The sequence below is a fragment of the Acinonyx jubatus genome, chromosome A1 (assembly GCF_027475565.1).
Source record: "Acinonyx jubatus isolate Ajub_Pintada_27869175 chromosome A1, VMU_Ajub_asm_v1.0, whole genome shotgun sequence".
NCBI lineage: Eukaryota > Metazoa > Chordata > Mammalia > Carnivora > Felidae > Acinonyx > Acinonyx jubatus.
In genome coordinates, this window is record NC_069380.1 from 207,972,264 (window position 1) to 207,996,824 (window position 24,561).

Here is a 24,561-nt window from a genome sequence, read left to right on the forward strand (position 1 = left end):
TCTGGCTATTACAATAGGACACTTTGATATGCAACTTACTGTTTGAAACAAGCCAATACAAATGCACATGTGATCTCCTAAAAGGTCAAAATTTCAATTTGCAAATGTAATGTACATTTATAAATGCCTACAAACCTGCCAACTTTGGCCCCCAGGACTTAAAAAAAATACATTTTTAAATACACTTCATTAAAATACATTAAAAAATATACATTTTCAAAATACATTTGAAAAGCCATGCAGTATATTACCTGGCCATTTCATTCAAGTACCTCTCACCAAGCCACTTTTCCATGAGTTTATATACATCAACCACCTTTGTTAGTAAATCTTCAAGGAAAGCCAGTGCTTTTGTCTTTATCAGTTCAAGTCGGAACTGTGTGGCTATCTCTATTTAAAAAGAAAATAAGGATTTTAAAATGTATACATGCATTTTTTAACCAACTAAATTCAATTTTAAACCAATCATGCTTCAGTTTGCCCAGATGTAGGTGCACATTTAATATAGGAGTATAGATAAGTAATACCTGATCTATGTCATTGAGAAAAAAATGTAATGTATGGTAGGGTCATTTGACAGTTTATTTAAACCAAAAGTATAAACTGAGATTTACATTTTATTGCACTTTATAGCAATATACTCTTTGATAAATTGGAATGGGAAAACACAAATAGATAATTTCTGTATTTCAAAAAAAAGGAAGGTACAAAGTCTCTTGATAATCTCCCTACTCTTAGAAACTTGGGATAGCAATGCCATTGTACTTTGTTAGCACTGGAAAAACTAGGGTAAAACCCATGTGTCCCAGGGCTTATAGCTGCCCCTGGCACCCACTATCCACAGACGTGGATTTTACTTCTGAAATAGTTTTCCCATCTTTCTTCTTTGCTTCTTCTACCACCACTGGCCTAATTTGCTAAATTTTCTGATTTTTTTTTTGAAGTCCATTTTTAGTTGCATTATATGACAAATGGAAGAGACAGAAGGAGAATATGTCTTGTAAAATCATTGTTATCTACAGAAAAGGAGACTCTTGAACATTATTGATTCATGACTGGCTCTTCTTGGCCTCTGTTCCCAAGAACTTACTTTCAGGGACTGTTAGCCTTTAGTTAGCATTTATTTTCCTAGTGAGAGGCCTTAATTATTCTTAGCATATAAAACCACCAACACACGTGGTCCTAAGCCTTCTCACACTGACTCTAACATATTCTTTTTGTTTCTGTTCTTTGAGATTCTAATTATTGCTGGTGTTCTCCTAACCCCTTCCCAAATTTTCTTTGTTTCTTTTTGAGATCCCACCAGACAATTATAGAACAGTCAAATCTAGCCCTCGTGTGGTTTTATGAAAACAACCAGCTAAATGTTGTATTTTTCCATTGCTTTGCTTTGTGTTCTAGACACAACTTGAGCCAGTCATGGGCTGTTGGTCCTACTGGTCTATTTTCCACTGAAAAGTATCATCTTGGTTCTTTTCAACTGCTACCTTCAAACTGCAGGGCAGCAAGGTGTTCTTCCTTGATTTTGAGCATCAGTTCCTTTTTCCTTTCCATTTCGGCAGTCTGCTCTGGTGACACTGTCACGGGTGTAGCTTCTGCTATTGGCGGCGATTTACCTAAAAGGACAGTGGAAGGTGCCGGCATGCAAGTATCCACACAGCTACTCGGATAAAATGAGAACGAAGAGAAATGTGCGGGTCTGTAGTAAACCTCTTGTGATTTGCAAAGGACCAACCCTGGCCCTGACTGTGAGTTTGAAATATTGACCTTTCCTTGAGAATTCTCCAGGTGGCATCTCGGCTAGATGCATATAAAAATGCCCCATTTGTGTAGCATCATGGGAAAATGAAGTGGTACTAGATTCCAAAGAAGGTGTGATTCAGAGCCTGGGGACAGAAATTAGCAAACCGCAACATAGCATGGATGCCATTAGTCACTTGCGAAAGCACCGCTCCATACAAGGGACCAGTGTGAGCCAAGTGTTTCCCAGATCCTCATCAAGGAAAGACCAGGGAATAACCTCCAGAAGATATGGCTGAAACAAGGCTCATGGTCAAGAATCTGTAATCTACTGAACAATCTTTTCAGTAGCACTTACCTACAAGTACTTCAGTGATTACGTAAGAGAATTAGAAAATAAGCATTTGTCAGCATTTGTCAGAGAATTTGCCCTTGCGAAATGGCAGTGTGATTCCAGCTGAAGGCCCCATTCACGTGATTCTACTTAGTGCGGTAAATCTGTCTTGAAGGTCTGACCCCAATGGGTTCAAATTTTGTGAAGAGGAGATATTTGTAAACAAAGAAACTGTAATAAAATGTAACGGCAATAGTAGACGTGTGTATTAAGTTACAGGTGAAAGAACACTTAATCTTGCTGGATTTCTGTTTTATCGTCTGTAAAATTAAGGGACTGGACTCAGCCATTTAGCCATTAAGGTAAACTGAAGCATGTCCTTCAAATGCTGCTTCTTTCTTTCATTTCTACCATCTGAGATGGACCATGTGGTGTGTTTTTTTACGCAGTGCTATTCTTCTCTTTACTTCAATGTCCCCCCCGCCCCCCCGCTCTCCCCGCCCGCATCCTCAGTGCTTCCATCTCACTCCTGCTCAGGATTGCTTAAATGTACTCTGGGAAGTGCTTCCCTACCCCTCAGATGGAGTAGGTGACCTTGCTCTCAAGGTCACCTGTACCTTCCCAACTAAAGAACAATGACTGGTCAAATGTCTGTCTCTGCCGATAGACTAGATTTCCATCAGGGCAGGGACTGTGTTTTTGTTCTTGTTCAAGTTCATCATGGTGTCTTTAGCACCCATCATAGTGTGCTGCTAGCAGGTGCCTAACAATCATGTCATGTCATGAGCAACTGACTACGGAGGTGACTTCTGCTCACATATTTCTGTCTCTTCCTCTCTTGCCTCAACTTACCTTAAATATGTACAGGTGGGTAATGTTGGTGGCAGAGTTTATCCCCAAGGTTGACGGGAGGTCTCTCCCAGCCCGAGTTTTCTCTCACCTCTATTTTCCATCATGTCTCCAAGACAGAGATTAGGCAGGAGGCCTCCAGGAGAGAGGCACTTGCTTACATTAAACCAGAAACCTGAATTCAACCAGGAACCTGAATTCAACCTGAAACATCCACATAATCACTTTTCACCCAAACTTGTCTCAGGTACTGCAGCCCCCTTGAGCACACTTTTCAGATGACATATTGTCATCTTGGCGTTCTTCTAGTATGTTCCAAACTGTTTTTGAGGTTTGTTTTATCTTGGAGACACTTGACTATTTGGATAAACAAGTTAGGTGAGACAGGTACACGGTATGATCAGCCAGCTGACACCACAGGAGCCTGAGTCTCTAAATTAAACCTAACAAACAGTAGCTTTAATGTGTCTGCTTAAATGTTTGTGTTCTACCAAGGAGAGGCGTAAGCATCCACAGTTTTGGATGCTAAAACCAGGAATACCTTTTGCTTTTTTGTCTGCCTTTTTTTTCTTGGGCGGTTCATTTTTGACTTTTTTATTTGTACCCATCTGAGGAGATTTTTCTTTTGTATCTGTTGGCTGGTTTTCCTTTTCTTCTTCCATGAGCTTCTGATGAATTTCAGCAGCCACCTGGTTGTATACGAGCAATATTTTAATTAATGCAACACTTAGGAAATATGGTAACTGTTTGGATTGAGTCATCACTCAATTCCACTGAAGCCTCATTCTATTGCAAACAATCATGCCATGTATTCAATCTTTATGGAAAACACACTTTGGTGTCTGTGACAGTGTCATGGTTATGCTTTTAAAAAGCTTCCTTTTTAATCTCAGACTCTATGGATTTAGCCCCCTCCCCACTCCCCATTCTTCCAAGTTCCTGTTATCTCTTGGCCTTCAACCCAGGGCATTCTCCTATATCAATGTTTCTCACCTTTTATTATTATTATTATTATTATCATCATCATCATCATCATCATCATCATCATCATCATTATTATTAGACTCCCCTACAGAGTTCTAAAGACAGATTTTCCTAATAGCCCCCTCCATGAAATTTTAATGTTCCAAAGTGTATCTATGTATTTATGCATACTTGTGCTTTATACATAAAATGGGTGAGAATTTCTCAGCCCCCCCACCCCCAGCCAAGTTTTGGGAATGCATGTCCTATATTGATTGGGCTCCCAGACACTTGGATGCTGGGCTTCCATTCTACTCCAACACCAGCCTCATCCAGGAAGTGCTTATGAGAATGACCTGTCCTGCAGGCTAGCATCCCTTCTAGTGTCAGCTTCCTCCACTCGGGGCACACTGAGCCTCCAGCCAACTCAGCAACCCCTTCTTTCACTTGCACAGGTGTCCTGCTTTGAGAGGTTAGTTGTGGGGCCACCCCAGAAGAGCCGAGGAATGGGGAGGGTGGGGTGCTGTTGGGTCCCGTCCACATCTCCTCTGAGGCTCTGTGCTTCAAGCAGCAGGAATAACTTGTCTTGGGGACATGCCCGCAGTTTCAAAGGCCGGACCTTATGAAGTGAATCCAGCTGCCCCTGGAGAGGTGAAGAGCACTTAGGGGTGTAGCCCTGAGAAAGGAGAGTGGGGAAAAAAGACTCCCGAAAGGGAGAAAGCAAACCTGCACACACCAAGGTGGCAGGAGCAACATATGGTTGAAAACCTTAAAACCTCAATAAAGCAATTGGTGATGAAACGGGGGTCACGACAATTTATTTATTAAAGTGTTTACTGTGTCCAAACCTGACGTTATCTCTGGGGAGGACCGAGCGAGGGGCCAAGAGGAGACGGAGGAAGTTGCTTGGAGGTGAATAGAAAGATGAATAAGGCACAATCTCTCCCCTCAATGACACTTCGTCTTGGCAAGATACACCAGCCAGTGCCTGCTCAGCCAGAATTCCTGCACACTTCCCACCCCAGGGCTTGGCGTATAACTGTCCCCAACTGTTCTCTGAATGTGAAGTGTTGCCCAATCTTCCAAATGGGCTTTAAGCAGCTTCTAGCACCTGCTGTGCTCATAGAGGATGCCAAGGAAATGCTTATTAATAGATGGAATTTCTTCTAAAATAATCATATTTCACAGAATATACCCACAGCTTCCTTAAGATCAGTGGAGCCCTGGAGAAATAGTGAAAGGTTTCAGAGAACAAGGTTTCAGTATGTGTGTGTGTGTGTGTGTGTGTGTGTGTGTGTGTGTGGTTTTAATTAGATGCCCTTAATCCACAAAAATGGATTTCATGATATCTACTGTACTTTCAAATTCTTGGTAAAGCTGAAAGCAGACTTGTTAACATCCCCCAACTAAATTGCAAGCAATTCATTTTTGAATTTGTTTTTGCAAAGCACAGTAAGTTAGCAATTTTCTTTAAAATTGGATGTTTCTCCTTTATAAACAGTCTTGTGGTGGTGGTGGTGGTGGTGATGGTGATGGTGATGATGATGATGATGATGATGATAATTATCATCATCTGCATATTTTTGGTCCATTTCCCTCAAAGACCTCTGGGTCTCTTTCAAAAATTAACATAATTCACAATACATCCAGCAATCTACCTGTAAGCCCAAAGAAACTCTAGAAATAATGTCTTGACATTGTGGGTGTTAAATATGACTTGTTTCTTTGAAATCATTAACCACCTGCTAATTAGAAGAAAGTTTTTCTGAAAATTAACATAGCACACTAAATGGGTAGCCCTTGGTAAAATTGCTATGTAGAAAAAAGCCTGTTTTAAAGTGCTCTTATTTCAGCTGTGTTAATCTCTGCTGGTACCGTTTTCCCTGCAAGTTTGCCGAATCACACCTGTCTCACTTGAAACTTAAAATTCGATGAAGGTCATGTAACATCAATGTCAAGAAAATCCATTAGAAACATAAAATCAGGATTCAAATATAATTATTAGGAATACTAATTAGATTAGTAATTAGTAAACTTTTCTCCTATGCTTTCTATGTGTTTTTTTAAAGTCTGCAAGGGGGGTGCCCAGGTAGCTCATTTGTTTAAGTGACCAACTTATGCTCAGGTCATGATCTCACGGTTCGTGGGTTTGAGCCCTGTGTCCGGCTCTGTGCTGACAGTTCAGAGCCTGGAGCCTGCTTCGGATCCTGTGTCTTCCTCTCTCTGCCCCTCCCCGCTCATGCTCTGTCTCTGTCTTTCAAAAATGAGTAAACATTAAAAAAAATAAAGTCCATAGGAAAATGGTACAATTTTCAATAAATGTTCTAACGTCATGACTTATTATATTTACAATTTCTAAAACACTTTCGTATATATTATTTCACTGGATTTTTCAGCCATTCAAGAGTGGAGAAGTGTGTGGAATGTCTCCCATGTTACAGATAAGGAACTGAAGGCTAAGATAGGCTAGGTAATTTCTGTAAAATCACACAACCAAGAGAGGTTAACTTTGTGCTGTATGATGATCTTCGTGCTATATGATGCTCTTTCTAATAATGTAATATTTTACCAAGTCATTTTCCCTAGGCAATTCTGACGGGATTTCTAAGACTTGTAAATTACTTATGTAGCTCAATAAGAATAATAATTCTTTTTTTTTCTTGAACTCCTAGATCTGGTTTCCCACTCTCTGGTGCTTGGTCATTGTAATCTTGCAGTGATCACTATGGTCATTGCCATCATCATCAACAGTGACATCAGGATCATCGGTATAGCAGCAGACTGTGCTGAGGGCTTTAGTGTCATATTAGATGTGGGCACGATGCTAGGTGCACAGTACATAAAAAGTTTTAGAACCCAGTTAAGTATTCAGAGAAACAACTAACGAGATAAAAATGACAAACAATGACATAGATAGTGAAAGCCGAATGCTTGGGGAGACAATATTGCTACAGGGACTGGAAAAGCACATGATCAGAGAAGGCAAGGCCTTCAAATAGGCAGCCAACTAGTCAGGAATCAAAGCAGGAACTAGCTCTGAAGAATTATAGAAAACATACAATTAAGCAAATAGAAGGAAGGAGGAACATATTTTAGGAGACAAAGATGACATTAGCCAAGGCATTGAAATTATTAATGCCCATGAAATATGTAGGAAGCAATATCTAGTTCATTTATGAGAGGGTTTGATGAGTTGGTTCCAGCAAGATAGGGAGCTCTGAGCCTCTGGGTCAAGGGTTTAGGATTCCATGGTGGCTACCGGAGGTCATCACACTACCCCATTTTCCTCTTTGATCAATAACAGAAGATCATTTCTGTAGCTTATAAACATCATATGCTTTTTTTTAAAAAAATAAATCAATCCTTTTCCTTCATCTGGATCATTTTGCCCTTATAAATATAAAGTAGCTATTGAGATACTTGGGGTATCTACCATCTACCATCTTTGTATATGCTTTCTGTTTGTATTGTTTGTTTCTAAATCTTTTTCTGTTCCTTTTTTTTCTTCTGTTGGATTGAATATTTTAAATTTATTCACTTTTTTTTTTCGGGGCGCCTGGGTGGCGCAGTCGGTTAAGCGTCCAACTTCAGCCAGGTCACGATCTCGCGGTCCGTGAGTTCGAGCCCCGAGTCGGGCTCTGGGCTGATGGCTCAGAGCCTGGAGCCTGTTTCCGATTCTGTGTCTCCCTCCCTCTCTGCCCCTCCCCCGTTCATGCTCTGTCTCTGTCCCAAAAATAAAAAAAATAAAAAAAAATAAAATAAATTTATTCACTTTTTTTCCTATATTAGTTTGGAAGTAACACACACTAATTCACTTAGTGGCTACTCTATGAATAACACCTTGAATTACTGACTAAAAAATATGTAAACTTTGAGAAGTTAACAATTCATGATATAATTCCTGGAGTAACCATTAGGAGAAGAGTAACAGAATGCACTACTTCCAAAAAAGTCAGGGGAAAAAAGCAAGCAAGAAAAAATAAAGGACAAAAATGAGAGGATGAACAAAGATATATCATGTAAACAATATTTAAAAGTATAATTTCCAAAAAAAGCATTATAAAGAAGATTAACTCCTAGTAAGAAAAGGTTCAGTTCATCAGGCTTTTCTTTTTTTTAATGTTCATTTATTTTTGAGAAAGGGAGGGAGAGAGAGAGTGCACACAAGCAGGGGAGGGGCAGAGAGAGAGGGGAGACAGAGGATCCAAATCAGGCTCTGCACTGACAGCAGAGAGTCCGATATGGGGCTTGAACTCCTGAACCATGAGATCATGATCCAAGCCAAAGTCAGATGCTTAACTGACTGAGCCGCCCAGGTGCCCCCAGGCCCAGATAGCTTCTTGAAGGCTACTAAACATTTCAAGAGGAAATAATTCCAACTTCCTCAAACTTTTCTAAAGAATAGAAAGAGAAGAAACATATCCTGACTTGATTTATGAGGCTAGTATTACCTGGATGCTAAAAGTTGACAAGGCTAGAATGAGAAAGAAAGATTATAGAATTTTCTCACTCATGAACAAAGATTCAAAAATCCTAGGCAAAGTATTAGGAAGCAAATCCAGCAACATGTAAGAACGATGATGCTTCATTATAATGTTGGACTTATTCCAGGGAGGCAACGTAAGTCTAATATTAGAAAATTGACCAATATTATATTTAACATTAATAGAAAACAGAGAAAAGAATCATATGACAATTTCAATATATGTGGAAAAAGAGTTTGTTAATACATTTATGAAAACCCCTCAAAGTAAGCTATAAATGAAAAGAAATTTCCATAATCTAATAAATATTATCTTAAAAAATCTATGGCCAACATTTTTGTAAATTTTGACAAGCTGATTTGAAATTTTATATGGAAAGGCAAGGAGCCAAGAAGTGCCAAAATACTCTGGACAGATGACAAGGTGAGAAGATTTGCTCAGTTAGATAAATAAAGGATATGACAAATAAAGGATTGACAGTTTTCAGTACAAATATGGAAAAATAGAGCAATGTGACAGAACTAATTTATGATATAAGGTCACCTAATTTATGACAAAGATGATACTGCCATGAAATGGGGAAAGATTTTGGCATTACTTACGAAAACTGAAGTATTATGTATAGTATTATCTACTGACATCGAAGCTAGCAAATACTCTTAGATATATATCCAATGGTTGTGTGTGCATATGCGCAGCAGTGGGCAAGTACTAGAATGTTCATAGCAGGGCTATCCATAATGGCACACACTGGAAGCCCAAATGTGTATTCATAGCAGATCAGTTAAATAAACTGGGATAAGTTTATATAATGAAACAATATACAGCAACAAAAATGAATGGACTACAGCTACACTCAATAACATAGAATGAATCTTATAAATAATGTTGAGCAAAAGGAAACACAGAGACAAAAAGTAGGAGTCCATGTATGTAAAGCTCAAAAGCAAGGTAAGCTAAATTCTTCTGTTAAGAAATACAGACTAGGGAGATAAAACTGTTATGAAAATCAAGGCAATGGCTAGCAAAAAGGGATGGGGCTTCCGTGTTGTAGGGATGAAGGGGGTTAGGCCTGGGAAGGGGCACAAGAAGGACTTGGTAGGTGCCGACCTTTCCCACTTCTACTGTGTGGTGGTTCCACCAGTGTGTACTTCAGGTGCGTTCATCAAGCCGTGCAGTTTTAGGTTGTGCACTTTGCCAAAACTCACATTAAATGTTTTTATAGAAGAAGCAAGATAATGACAGGAATCTACAATCACTTTTGAGAAGGAGAAACGAAAGAAGGAACAAAAGGAAGAGAGGGAGAACGGAAAGGAGGCACTGAGGCTGCTGTGAGATAGACCAGAGAAAAGAACCCTCGAGGCAGAGCAGCCAGGAAGGGACTCGGGAAAATGCGAGTTGACTCCTGGCTCTGAGACCCTGGGGCAAGCTCCTCTTCTAACTCTTCCACAAAATCTTTTGGAAGGTTGACACTGCCTCTTGTTTGGATGGGATATTTCAAGAAAACTCAAAGAAGGCTTGGCCCAGAATGAGAACAGAACCACACTGGGCACCCAGGCCTGGAGGATGAAGGAACAGGGGCCATCCAAGTTAAACTCTGTGTGTACCTTCTTTACAGGGTGAAGCTTCTACTTACATTAAAGTTCTCTGGACACTTTTCCCTTCTCTTCTGATTTGGTACAGGCCCCCTGCAGGCAACGACTATTATCCCTTTGCCTCCCAGTGAAGCTGGAAAGGACTGGAACTTTGAACTCCTACAGTTCTAGGTTCAAATCTCCTCTTAGACACTTACCTGTTAAGTGACCTTGGCAAAATTCTTTAACCTTTCTGGATCCCCATTTTCCCATGATAAAGAGGATAATACCCCATAGGTAACTTATGTTAACCAGAGGCCTATAGGCCAAATGTGTGTATTACCTGGCTCTGTAAAGTTTTGCAAACTTGATTATTTCTAACATGTTTAAATGAGTAGGCTTCACATACAAAATTTGAATTTCTGGCTTTTCTTGAAAAATTGGAAGATCTGTCCATACTGGGCCTCATCCTTAAATGGCAAAGTTGGTTAGGGTGGAATAGCACACTCTTCTTTAGGAGTACAATTTCCTTTTGGCCACAGTCCCACCCCTCCCTATTGCATTATATTTGATATACGTCGTTGACTTTTCCTGATTGGCCCTTTGGCCTCTGTACTTGGAACACTGGCCCAGCACAGAAAATAAACTACATGTTGGTTTACTCCATTTTTGATCATATATATATTTGCTGACTGCATCGTTTCAATTCTTATTTCTTTCAGAAAACAAAACAAAACAGTTCCTGAAGGTATAAAGTTATACAACATTGTGTAAATTTTCTACTCAGAGCATACTAGGAATATTGGCACTTAGTGAATGGGTTTTGCTGAAAAGGTAGTAACAAGCACTGCTTACCATGTGAGATATTGCTAAAGAAGCTTGCTGCCAGGTGTCCATTAGCAACTTCTCATCTGCCTCAAAGTTCGACTCAACATTTTCCAGTGAGTAATCAATCTTGCCCTTCAGTGTGGTTTTTGTTTTTGTTTTGGACGTAGCTGAATCCGGGGAAACGGATATTCGAGGAATTAGAGGAATTCTTTGAAAAACAAGCAAACCAAAAGGAAACATAAATGTTTTATATAACAGAATTCTCTCTTTATGACCATGTTATTTTGGAAATCTTGTTGTCTTGCTTTAATCTCAATTTTCAAAGTCGTGCTGGAAGAACTCTTCAAATGAAGACTATAAAAGACTATATTCACATTTTAATAGTCTTATTAACAAGAGGAAACTAGAAACAAATAGTAACAAAACCTAATTTTTACGTTTATTCTCAGTAATCACGAGGAGGGAAATTAAACAATGGCAATTATGAAGAAGTGCAATTTTGAAATTTTGCCAGGGCATAAACTTCTAACAAGGAACAAATCAGTCATGGAAAAGCAAACCAAATAAAACTGGGCATCACTCCTTCAAGATGACTAGTATCATTTGGCTTCTTGAAGTGGAAAATTAAAAATCAGGATATGAAAGATGTGAGGTCTGCAAGGGGGAATCCCATGGAGGCAACAAGGTTTTGATAGTGGGTGGGACAGATATCCAACAAACCTCCCTAGTTTAGAGTAGGGATAATGATGGCCTCTCTTTGATTTGTAAAATGCTTTGGGAACACGAAGTTAAGCTCTCCCTTCTTTCAGCCGTATTGCTGCCCCTTTGTAGAAATTTTAGAGCTGCCTCTGGGAACATTCTCTCCCCGAAGGACTCCCAAATCTCAAAGGCTAAGAGAAGCAGGTAGAGATCCCCAAAGCAGAATGCTTATTATGACTGGGATCCACCCTGGTGATACAAAGTGCAAAGAGCCCTCAGCTTGGGCACAGAATGGGGGTGGGGAGAGAAGCTCCAGCTCTGACTTTGCTGAAACCTGAGGAGTCAGGAGCCATAATAGGAACAAGCATTTGGTTTGGCAGACTCAAACTGCTGGGGAATAGATTGTTGATCCAGAAGGCTGATTGGGAACTCCACCAAACAATTAGCTTGGTCTAGTTTTGAAGCATTAGATGTGGTTTCTTGAACTTGGCTCTTTGATTCTTATAGTACTTGGAGGGGGTGTGCTAAGGTGCTTCAATGCGGCATACATCTACCCACAGGACAATTTACATTTTAACAATCAAGTAATGCTAAATCTGTCACTGAAACACTGAAATTCATGTGTCTAACAAGTTAAGGTAAAATTTGTGTGATCATCTCTAAATGTTTAATATAGTCCAACAAGCATTTCCTAACACCGTGCTTTGGAGGACAGCAGTGGTGGCATATCATTTAGAAATAAAATTTGGGGTTAGAATTCATTTACTGGAAAAAATTCTGGCCTAGCTATAGTTCTGTCACTATCAATAGATACAAACTGGGGCTCCTTTCTGAAGTTCCTTCCCTTGAATAATACAAACATAAGACTACTACTATTACTGTTGTTACTAATTCTTAGCAACCACTAATTATTAGTTATTCATCAATTATTTTACTATTATGTTGTTGTTGTTACAGGAATAAAATAGACAGCTATGTGAAAATGCTTGACAGTGTGCTTGCTTCCCTTATATATGTTAAACAGACTGTAGCTGATTGGTTGATTGGTTGATACATTGATTGAGAGTTTTAGTAGATACTCAAAGCAGTGTTTTGAGGTTGAGATTGGTGCACAGTTGTTTTGCAGAAAATAAGAACGGCCTGTTCTTTTGCCTGTTTTATTCTGCTAACCAACTTTAATAGCTTCCCCAATATGCCTAACTTGCTATTTTGTGCTAAGAACAGAATGCACTGCTACCGTAGACATTGGAACTTGGCCTCTTTAAATGGCTCTGATGGTTCACATTGTCTGCGGAATTTTTTATTATTGGCTTTTCAAAGTTCTCTTTCAGCAGCTTGCTGAGTTACACATTTCTCTTGCATTTGTACCAAGAAGTAGGTACAAACTTTCCTTCTTGTATTTTCCTTACACGTGGGCATGATTGGGACACAGTGGGATTAGATGGAGGAAATCTAGACAGAAGAAATGGGTCTCAGATCTTATGTATAACCATATTGTGTTCAGGTCATTTCAAATCCTTCTTGGTACATGGGATGATAAAACAAAGCAAGGACATGCAACACTTATCATTAAAATAGTGCATGTAAGTTATTGTTATAACATTCAATAATAATAGTCACCACTTATTGAGATTATTGAGACTAGATCTCAAGTCTTCTGATTCCCTAACGTGGTCCTCAGTGCTTTGAAGATTTCATTTTCTGTAATGTTCACAACAGCCTTACTTTATAGATAAAGAAACCAAGGCTTAAGAGAGTTGGGGTGACTTTTCCCCCAAAATAAATTATTTTAATTTACTCACATACACCTAGTAAGTAACAGACCCAGGACTGAAACCAGATCTGTCTGTCTTCAAAACATATTCACTATACCATATTTAATCTGTGCGACATGTACCTGCATTGACTTGAGAAAGCTGATAAGGTACACATAGTACTTTCCAGCTACAATACATATCATATCTTTGGAGATCTAAATTTAATGTTCAGCATGTGTATTATTCTTAAAATCTAACTTCTTTTTTTCCCCTCTTTGTATTTATTGATTCTTATTTTCTCATGACCTCCTTATGGGTCGTGAGAAAATATTACTTTAATTCTTAATGCTATTTTATTAGCTTATTTTAATTAATCATTTAATTTTAAGGATTTTTAATTTTATTTTTGTTACCTTAATTTATTTTAATTCTTACCTTTTGCACATTTAACGTTTTACAGTTGAGACCCACATCATAGGAATTGCTACTACTCCCACTCCCTATTTCTTAAGAACATTTTTTTCTATTTGTTCATAGCTTCTCTGGGTTTGGGATCTTGCCCTTCCCCTGCCCCCACCCATTGGGTCTATAAAAGCAATGATTTACAAACTTTTGTATTGCATGGGAGTGTTTGAAAATATAATTCTTTATTCTCTTGCTCTGGCAGGAATCTGATGTTAGACTATTGACAAGTCTTTCAGTCTCATGAAGTCATGATCACATATGACTGAACCTTCACTGTTTCTTAATTATGTTTATCTGTAAAAGAAGACTCATAACCTCTTCCATTTTCATTTACATGTAACACACACACACACACACACAGTGCTTGGAACCTTTCATAAAAGTGGTAGAGATTCATGATTCCTTATTGAAAACCCTTGGACCAAAAGTTTTCCAGAATTGAAAATTTATATATACTATCCCCAGCAGACTCCATTGGAAGCACTTCATAATAAAATGCACTATACTTCTGCAGCAAAGTGAGTAAATAGTCACCATAATTTAGATAATAATGCATATCAGTAGTCTTAAGTTGAAGTTAGAAAATTTTTCACTTTTTAGAGCTTTTTTGGATTTTTGATGTGCAGATACAGAAGTGTGTGTGTGTGTGTGTGTCTGTGTGTGTGTGTGTTTTAATGTTTATTTATTTTTGAGAGAGACAGAGACAGAGTGTGAGCAGGGGAGGGGCAGAGAGAAAGGGAGACAGAATCCGGAACAGGCTCCAGGCTCTGAGCTGTCAGCACAGAGCCCGACGCGGGGCTTGAACCCACAAATCGTGAGATCATGACCTGAGCCGAAGTCAGACGCTTAACCAACTGAGCCACCCAGGCACCCAGGAGTGTGGTTTTTATTAGCAGTATTCAACTTAAAATCACAAATTTTTAATTCAAACCAAGTATAGTGGAACATGATAGCCTGCCTTACCTATGTTGGCTTTCTGAAATGTCTCTACTATCCACTTGGACCAGTGGGACTCGAGTAAATCTCTTATTGTCGTCGATTGGGATTTTGCCTTCCATTCCTCTGTAATAATCTTGAAGGAATCTCTTTGTATCTTCAAAACGGTTCAATTCTGCCTTTAATAGCAAAATGACTGTCAATACCCAAGAATGAGCAAGCTGATCTGTACATATTTCCCATCTAAGTTCTGTAAGCACTATTTTAAAATATTTCAGTTGAAATCAATTTTCTGGAAATTAAGAAAGAGAATTAGCTATAAGTGTATATCTAAAATGTCATAAAAATTAAAGATAACTGGTGACTTTGTGCTCTCTGTACTCACTGAGTATAATTCCACTTAAGAAGATGGCATTTCTATGCCTCTTGATATTGTGACAAAAGATTACAGTATGTATGATGCCTGAAGTAGTGTATATTATGCATTATTTTGACATTAAGAATTCCTGTGTCCTGTATATTCAACCAACCGATACATTAACAAATACGTGAATGTCTTCTACCAGAGGTAACAAATTAGTTGATTTGAGGGATGCCAAAAATAGGATAAATACATACACAGATGCAGATACAAAAACAAAAAATTGAAGTACAAAATAAGAGACTAGGTTTTGGTCCTCTAGGACTATGAAACATAGTTGTGGAGAAATGACATGGGAAGGCAAAGTGGTAACAGATAGTTCTCTCTTCACAGTTTCTGTTCTTGCTCAATAGGTGTAGAATATGAGATCATTCCTCCAGGCTCACAGCAAAACCCATCTGTTGACTTTGCCAGTACTGCCTTGAGCAAAATGGAGAACACAGAGGAGTTGGTGATAAGTCGAGCATCAGTTATTCACAAGGGACTCCCGGCCAGCCAAGCCATTTCCCTTTGCAGTAATGAGGAAATGCATGTATAGTGAGTGCCAAACACACAAATGTAGACCATGAGTTTTTCAGCCCATTCTCCCATTAGGTCTCAGAGCAGTTGGCATGTTCACACTGCTCTTTGGTAGTATAAACATGACATCCAGACTTTGCTTTGATTAGTAGGGCTACTTAAACCAGTACCTGAGGGCCTAAAGATTGACGCTCTTCTGCAGAAGTATTCCATGATACATAGTTAATTATAGAAAGCATCTTTTCCAAAAAGAACAAAACTGACCTAGTGTTCAAAGCCCTTAGCTGAACCTAACCCAAAGATACTCATGAATATTTGTCAAGCAATTAATGTTGCCATTTATTTCTTAAAACATTAAGACATAGTCTTGTACTGACTGCCACATTCACAGTTTAGAATAAATAAAGTCTTTCACAGTGTAGTCTACAACAGAAGACAAAACCAGTTTCAATAGATTTGTTTTTGATACAAAAAAGGGTAAGCCAAAGTGCTCCTGAAAGGTGTCTTGCACATTATTAAACTTTTCCAGGCAAATGACTGAAACAGGAAGATGTTCACTTGGTTAAACTGAGTCTATATTATAAAACAAAATTGCCATTCATATATTGTTTTAAATTATCGAGCATGTTTTAAATATTTGGATTTTAAATATAAACGTACATTGAACTTTTCGAACTAGTATTTTGAAATTATTAAGAAAACTAAATATTTTTCTTTTCTTGCATAGCAACCAAATTAAGTTTTAAAATATTCATATATGGACAAATCTCACAGTGTGATAATAAGTGTTTGCATTTGTCGTGCTGAGATACAGAATCCTAGTTTTGAAGAGAATGTTAGAAAATCATCTAGCACAGCATTTTCTAAAATTTATTGTGTAGAAAACTTGTCCTGTAGGCTGTTAATGAGTACCCTGCCGGAGATAAAAACAAACAAAAACTTTACAATGTCGAATAGTTTCAGAAATGCTGGGTTGACTTATCAAAAAGTTTCTTTATGGCAGGCCATCATGGTGTCCTAATATGTCAATATACTTGTCCATCTCCCAGGGGAGAGGGAAGTGTAGAGTATTTTGTACTTCCCAATCTCATTTGATTGCTGAGTCCTTTTTCTGTGAACCATTATGTAAAACTAGTGTTCCATGGAACCCACTTTGGGAAATGCTCATCTAGCTGTTTGTTACTCAGTACTGCAGGCCCTTGAAGACTTCACAAGGATTCTTTCCCCTAGCCCTCCATAAACATTTGCAAACTTCTGCTTATGAGTTTCCTTGTCCAGCAGCTCAGTTGCTTCCAAAGTCTGTTATTTGACAGACAGTTCTAATTGTTAGGTTCTTTCTTCATTTATCAAACTGACATCCACTTCCTGAGAATTCCATCTTTGGTTTTTATAAGAATCCTATTGATCCAGTGCAGAATGAGTTTCCTTGCTATTCCATGTGGCAGGCCTTCAACTATCTGAGCAGTGTTGATGATACAACGGTGATTAGGAGCACTGGTTTGGGAGTTAGGCTTCCTCAGTCCCAATCCCTGCTCTCTCACTTACTGATTGTGTGCCATTGGGCAAATCATTCCACTTATGTCTGCCTCAGTTTCCTCATCTGTCAAATGAGGATTATAACAGAAGCTACAGCATAGGGTTGTTGGGAAGGTTTCACGTAATCTATGTGAAAGTCCATAGAGCAGTGCTTGGCATGTATGGAGGAAAGAGTAAGGAATTAATAAATAGCAGCTTTTATTTAGTGTCCTTTCCTTTATCTTCTTTCCTCCTAGTTCGCTTTAGAAGTGGATTCAGCTTCTCAGAATGAGATCCTTAAATCTAGGTATTGCTGAGAGGTAAGTCATGCCATTCCCACAAGAGGCAGTACTGCTGGGACTAATGAGAAATGATTCACAAAGATTCTCTATTCGCTTTGCCACTGGATTTCAGTTCTTTCCGCCACAAGCTTCTGATGCACCGTTCTAACAGCCAGTCTGTGCTTGCCTAAACTGGTGCTTAAGGAATGCTACCTGAGGTGGCATAGGCTGCCTGGGTGGATCAGGCTGCTTAGGTGGCTCATTGTAATCCTTTATACAACCCATGCCTGGATCCCAGAGCTTATAGTCAGTGAGGCTGCTCCTGCACCTCAGGTTTCTGCTGACTTTTCAGGCCTCCTGTGGTCCAAGCTGCCCATGCATCATGGGCTTGTCCCTCTGAAGGTTGGAAGTATCAGCATTCACAGTCATTAGTTGAATGAGCATGTATTAAACACCTACTGTGTGCTAGCTCAGACTGTCAGCTAAATATTCTCCTCTCCTATAATATCTTCTCATGTAAGTCAGTCAGTTGAAGACTAAAAATGTATCCTTTTCCATTCTCTACCGTCACTGCTATTCTCTTAGGAAACAGTACCTAGGTAGACACAACTTGACCAAGACAACCTTCCTATGCCCCTCAGCTAGACTGTACAGTCTTCTTCCTAAGTCTTGACTCCTGACATCCCTTTTTTTATTTACTCTAGAAAACTTATTGTAAATCTTTGCTCTGTCCATTTGAGGTATAAATCTTTTCAAAAGCTTCTTGCCAGTTTTAGAACTTAAAACTGTCTTTACTAAGTATCTGGGCACCATCCCTTTGAAATGTTAGGCATCAAGGAAGATAGCGCCTCTCTCTGCCAGTTCGTCTGGGAGTGGAGGAGCCTTGTTCCCAGTGGTAAAAGTACCTTCTGTAGCGAAGGTAGGAGAAAGCTTACTTTTCCTTTAGGCAAGGCCAATCAGCAAGTACAGATGGGTTCTGTACTAAGGACTACACTCCAGCTCTCCAACTCTCTCTAGTTCTTCCTCTTGGCAATGCTGGGTATCCAGACTTGGTGTGTGCTCTTTCCTATGGTTGACAATAGTCTTGGAAAAAGAGCAAAGCCTAACTTCTTGTCTGGTGCAATATTTTTATTTAACAGGCTGCAAATATAAGTTAATGAGGTTGTTCTGGTGAATGGTATTTTTTTTTTTTCAATCCTGACATAAATCTTTTTTCTGGAATCGAATGCCTGCTGACGTTGACTTAGCGCATGCTCTCTGGCAGGGCTGCTTTCCTGGGCTTCTGCTGGCCGCTCTGGGTGTCCCAGAGGCTGACAAGGTAACAACCAGTATAGACACTACCTCTTCTGCCACTCTCCACTGTTCTAAGCTGGTCAGTGGTTGCTTTGGATGCTCCCAGTTCTGGTGCTTGTTTGGCCCAGGGCCCAAATGATTTATTTCAGCTAACTTCTTCAGCAAGTTGGAGCTCAGGCCAGGCAGAGTGCTGTGAGTAAAGTGAGCCTGAATGGGCCCCTCATGCTTCCAAAGGAACTGTAAAGGAAGGGACAGGACATAGCTGGGGAGGCGAGAGTCTGTGTCGTTGACAGCCACTCTTACCTGCATCAGTGAGAAGAAATGGTTCATCGTGATTCCGATGGTGTCCTGCAACCAGCTCTCGTTAATGATATCCTGACGCTCCTGATCTGCCTCTTCCTTCCGCGCATCACAGATGTCCCACAGGCGGTCTCGTAAATCCTGAGCAGAAAGAGACATCGCTGTTATGCTTTAGGATCACGGCTCAAATAACCTCAGTGTAATAAAACTGGAATCCTTTGCCTGTCTTAAAAATATCTCCAAAGAAGATTGGACCTAATGCACTCATGTATTTTATTTCTTCATTCAACAACTTTTTATTTTGCTTCTACCCTATGCCAGGCCTTTCCTTTGTAAGACCAGCTCACCAAATCATATGCCCACATCCAGCACAAACCCACTACAATTCACTTTAGTCACGGGTGGCTATGTGTTATGTAGTATTCTAATCCTTTCACAGGAAATTTTCTTAGTTGAAAAAGTCCTTTCAGGGAATTTGGGGGGAAATGACGAATTGTCGGTGGAAGAAATATCACAGCCATTTTTGAAGCCATATTCTAAGTATTAGAACAATGCACCATTATCTTAGAGCTGATCTTGGTATCTCCGTGGTCTTTCCACAGATAGAGTACAGGCTTGTGTCTACCAAGCATTTGTACATTTATGAGAGCTAGAAGAGTTCCCTGTTTCTCCTGCCTCACTGTGAAGACTTGGCAAGTACTAGTGTCTGTGTGGCTCAGATTTCTGATGGCAGAGTGAGGACAATGCAATAGGAGAACCTCTCCAATAACTTCTCAGAATTGGAATGAAACAAGCCAAGAACAAAGACATTTACCAAGCATAGAGATGGTCTGGGCTACCCAGAGGCATGGCTGGTTTTCACGTTTTGTTTGGAAAGAATTAGGGAATTATTAAATATCCCTTAATAATCATAGGTGTGTTGTATTTAAGAAAAACTCATGGCTATTAATTGTGAAGGTTATGCAGACAAAAATCATTAAAAATGAACACTTTTACAAAATTGTTATGAATTTGACTCTGATACGCCTTGGCGATGGCCAACTTTTGTTGAATTTAATGGGAGTTCTTTGTACTTCTTGCATTTTGTCCTTCCTCAGATTAGGTAAGTTTTCAGCTATAATTTGCTCAAATAAACCTTCTGCCCATTTTTCTCTCTTCATCTTCTGGGACTCTTATACGAGTGTTATTCTGTTTTAAGAAGTCACTGAGTTCCCTAAGTCTACCTTTCTTTTCAGCTTCATTATTTTCCATAATTTTATCCTCTGTATCACTAAGTTGTTCCTCTCTTTGTCCATCCTCAGTCTTGGCATCCATCCATTCACGTTTCCATCTCAGTTATAGCATTTTTAATTTGGGCCCAACTAGATTTTAACTCTTTTATCTCTGAAGAAAGGGATTCTCTAGCGTCTTCCATGCTTTTTTTTCAAGCCCAGATAGAATTCTTATAATTGTTGTTTTAAATTCTAGTTCAGACACCTTACTTATATCTGTATTGATTAAATCTCTGGCTGTCATTTCTTCCTGTTCTTTCTTTTGGGGTGAATTCCTCTGTCTTGTCATTTCGGAGGAAAAAATAATAAAAACTAATAAATTACAAAAATAAAGGAAACCAGGTCCTTTGGTCGGTTTTGGTTATGTTTTAGTCTGCTTGTTAAGAGAAGCTGCCATGCTCTCTCCTTCGAATTATGCAGATTGTTCTCTTAATCCTCAGATTGATATCCTAGGTGTTCAAAATGATTTGATGTTGATCTGGCTGTGTTCGAGGGCTGAGACAACCCCAGGGTTCCCCTACTACTCTGCCATCCTAGCTCCTCCTCCTTTTACAAAAGTTTTAAAGGTTTTTGTTGGGTCAAAAGACCAAATTCAACTTATATGGTGCTTATTAGAGTCTCACATAAAACAAAATGACACAAAAAGGTGCAAAGTCAAAACTTAGATGAGACAAATACAAATAAGAAATAAAACAAGGTTCACAGTATTGTTATCGGATACAGTAGAATTCAGTACAAAAGTAGTTGTTTGGGGGCAACGATGGTTATTTTACACTATAGAGAGTGTAGGAGACCATGAAGAGATAAGTTATCATGTTTCTTCACATCAAATATCACTATGTCAGAGAAACCCTTTAATGAACGGTTCATGGTCTGGGGAGTCTGGCAGCGTGGGTTCAGATTCCAGCTGTGAGGCTTACTAACTCTTTACCATATTTCTTCATCCATAAAATGTTACTATTACTCGTTCCCACCCCAGAGGGTTGTCCTGAGGGTGAAACAAGACAGTGCCAGCACATACACATGTTCAGTTTACTGATTACTGGCGCTACATTAAAACCTATAGAGCAAAAGATATAGCAAGGAAAATGGATAGAAACGTAACCATGACAGGGGTTTTTAACCCACTTTCATTAGTTTTTGCAAGATTATGTAGGTACAAAAATGTTTAAAAAAAAAAGAATACAGTAATTGTTTCAATCAGAATACTCATGATGCTTTAAAAAAATGAAAGTAATATAAGGGTCCATCCTAAACCTGACTTAGGACATAGGGTATGAAGCAAAGGCGGGATTATTTTTTTAAACTTTACAAGTTTCTCTACAATATACTACTGCTAAGAATCCACTGCTAAAAAGCATTCTAATGACATTAGCAATGTTAACTGGGCCAAAACTTTGAGTCTTCTAAATAGAGACTATATGTTGTTTTCTAGTGCCCATGAAATATAAACAGAAATTTTTCACATTTCAGACAACTGAAAAATTATGATAAATTTGAAATATTTTTAAAATTAATTAAAATCAAAATTCTATAAAATTAATTAAAATCAAAATTCTAAATACCTAAGTCTCTGATCACAATGCAACAGAATTGAAGCAGGGGACAAAGTTTAAAGTAATAACAACATTTGTCACCTGGAAATGAAACAAAGCATTTTTAAGAATAATTATGTGGTCAATGAAAATATCAATACTGCAATTAGACACTATTTGGTAATTAATTATATTTGAAAATACGTAGTTAAAAACTGTGGGGTCTATCCAAAGCCCTACTAAAGGGAAAGTTTTTTTTCCTTCCTTGACTATTTTTATCAAAATCTTCTCTACTTTATCACTTGAATTGATATTTTAAGTTTAATATTTTAAAAAAAAATTTAACTTTTATTTATTTTTGAGACAGAGAGAGACAGAGCATGAACTGGGGAGGAGCAGAGAGAGAGGGAGACAGAATCTGAAACAGGTTCCAGGCTCTGAGCTGTCAGCACAGAGCCCAACGCAGGGCTCGAACTCACGGACCGTGAGATCATGACCTGAGCCGTCGGACGCCCAACCGACCGAACCACCCAGGTGCCCCAAGTTTAATATTTTTAAACCTCCTATATTGTCAATTTCAGGTTTATTCTTATTAATTCCTTTCTTTTTCTCAGGTTTACTTTCTAGCTTATTTTTGAAGTTATATTCATTTCTATTCTTTCATGTCTAATAGTAAGTCAAGAAAAAAAAAGGGGGGGCATATCCACCATACAAAACCAAATAGATAGATAACCACTACTTAGAAATCCACATATACATAAATGTATCATATACAACTGTGTGTGATATATTTGAGAGTCTTATCAGACCAATTGATTAACTTTTTGAAAAAGATAAAATGAGATCCGTATTCAAATAATATATAATTTAAATATTTAAAAGTAAAACATAAAACTGTAAAAGTAGTAAGAGTGGAACATTTGTATATAATTTTGGAGTGGAGAAGTATTTAATTTACCACAAGGAGAAGCTACAATGAAACATTTTCCATATTTATCCATATAAACATGAAAAGCTTTCTGCATATTAAAACTCACCTCAAATAATATAAGGCAAACATGAACCTGGGAATATATTTGTAACATATGACCAACAGATGGTTTATCTCCTTAATATAAAAAAAGGTTTTAGAGAACAATAAGAAAAAGAGCACACCCCAACAGAAAAATGGGCAGAAATCATAAATAGGCTTCAGCAGGAAGGAAAAATAAATGACCATTAAACTCAGGAAAAAATGGTCAACTTCAATTGTAAAAACTGAAATGCAAATTACAGAAGATATCCATAGTTTTAATATCCATTAAGTTGGCAAAGATTATCAAAAATGATAAAACCTAATATTTGATGGCATCCTCATATTCGGTAGCTTGGAGTGAAATTTCCAAGTTTTTAATGTGTCAATTTTTTATAATTTGCAATTTAAAAAAATTTCAGATTTTAAATGTGTTTTAAAAGTAAGCACAATTTTAGATTCAGCAATTTCACTTTTTTAGAAAATTTCCCAAGGAAATAATTGAGGATGTGGTAAATATTTTGCTGGATGAAATTTTACTGTATAATTTTCTATAATAAAAAGTTAATGTTAAACAAATACTTGTTAATGAAATGGTTAAATTATGATATAGTTCATTAATGAAATATCTCTTAGATGTAAGAATGATGAGGTAGATAAATTTTTATTGAGAAAGAAAATGTGTTCTATTGTTGGATAAGAATGCTACAAAGCAATATGTCCATTGCAGTCACTTTTTTTGCAAAGACAATTGTACCAAGGTAGTAACAATGGTTAACTACTGGCAATGGGATTATGGATTTGTCATTTTAAATTTTGCTTCTTTTTAATATCTAATGTATCTACAATAAGCATATGGTACTTCTGGAACTAGAAAAAAATCCATCCCACTTAAGGTATTGAAAAGTTAAAAGCCGCCTCATTCTACCAACAATCAATTGGCTGATATGGAAAAGAAGTACACAGGAGGGCTGGCATTAGGATTAGGTAGGAAATAGATAGAAAAAACAATTATGTTTTAGGATTTATATATCTATTAATTATTGCTTAAGGAATGTCTAAGAAAAGGTAAAATACTTCAGTTTTACTAGGACATTTGTTAATTCAGTACCTTTTGGGTTAAACTCTCCAGCACCCTGGGCATCCAAATCACTATAATGCCTTCATTTAATTTCAATCGATAGCTTCCCAATTGGTTTCCCACTTAGTCTCCCTGCTGCTTTTACTCCACTAAAGAAAAGACCCTCTTAAAATCCAGAAGCCAAGGCTTCAGTTCTCATTCAGATAAATATCAGTATCCTAATAATGACCTCCAAGGCCTTAGGTAATCTGGTCCCTTATGATCTCTCTCACCTCATCACCACCCATTCTGGCCTGCTCACTCTGTTCTTCCAGCCACATCAGTCTCCTTACTGTTCTTCAAACACACCACACATCCTCCTCCTTCAGTGCCTTTGACTTTACTCTCTTCTCTGCCTGATACACTCTTTCCCCAAATATCTACATGGCTCACTCAATCACTCCTGTCCTGAGTTTGTCAAATGTCACCTTCCCAGTGGGCCTTTCCACAACTACCATAGACAAAATAGTACATCAGCAATCCTTTCCTTGCCCTGCTTTTTTATTCTTCACAAAGCTCTGTCAATGACATATTCACTGTATATTCTATATGCTCACCTGTTTATTGCTTATTCTCTGTCTTTGGCTACCAGAACATAAATATCATGAGGTCATAGATTTTTTGTTCACTGTTGTGTCCCCAGACCCTTGAACTGTGCTGGGATA

The 24,561-nt window shown here is 38.3% G+C and overlaps 1 protein-coding gene across 2 annotated transcripts in view; it reads right to left on the bottom strand.

The window, feature by feature from the left end:
* The window catches only part of SPEF2 (sperm flagellar 2), a 180,404-nt gene that overhangs the window by 54,834 nt on the left and 101,009 nt on the right, over positions 1 to 24,561 (bottom strand). For both annotated transcript variants that reach the window (XM_027075275.2, XM_053201534.1), the window contains 6 exons: positions 18,962 to 19,099; positions 14,657 to 14,808; positions 10,800 to 10,980; positions 3,465 to 3,612; positions 1,488 to 1,616; positions 252 to 390 (listed from right to left, as the gene is read on the bottom strand). In XM_027075275.2, the coding sequence (XP_026931076.2) occupies positions 252 to 390; positions 1,488 to 1,616; positions 3,465 to 3,612; positions 10,800 to 10,980; positions 14,657 to 14,808; positions 18,962 to 19,099 (887 nt within the window). The remainder of the gene's footprint in view (positions 1 to 251; positions 391 to 1,487; positions 1,617 to 3,464; positions 3,613 to 10,799; positions 10,981 to 14,656; positions 14,809 to 18,961; positions 19,100 to 24,561) is intronic.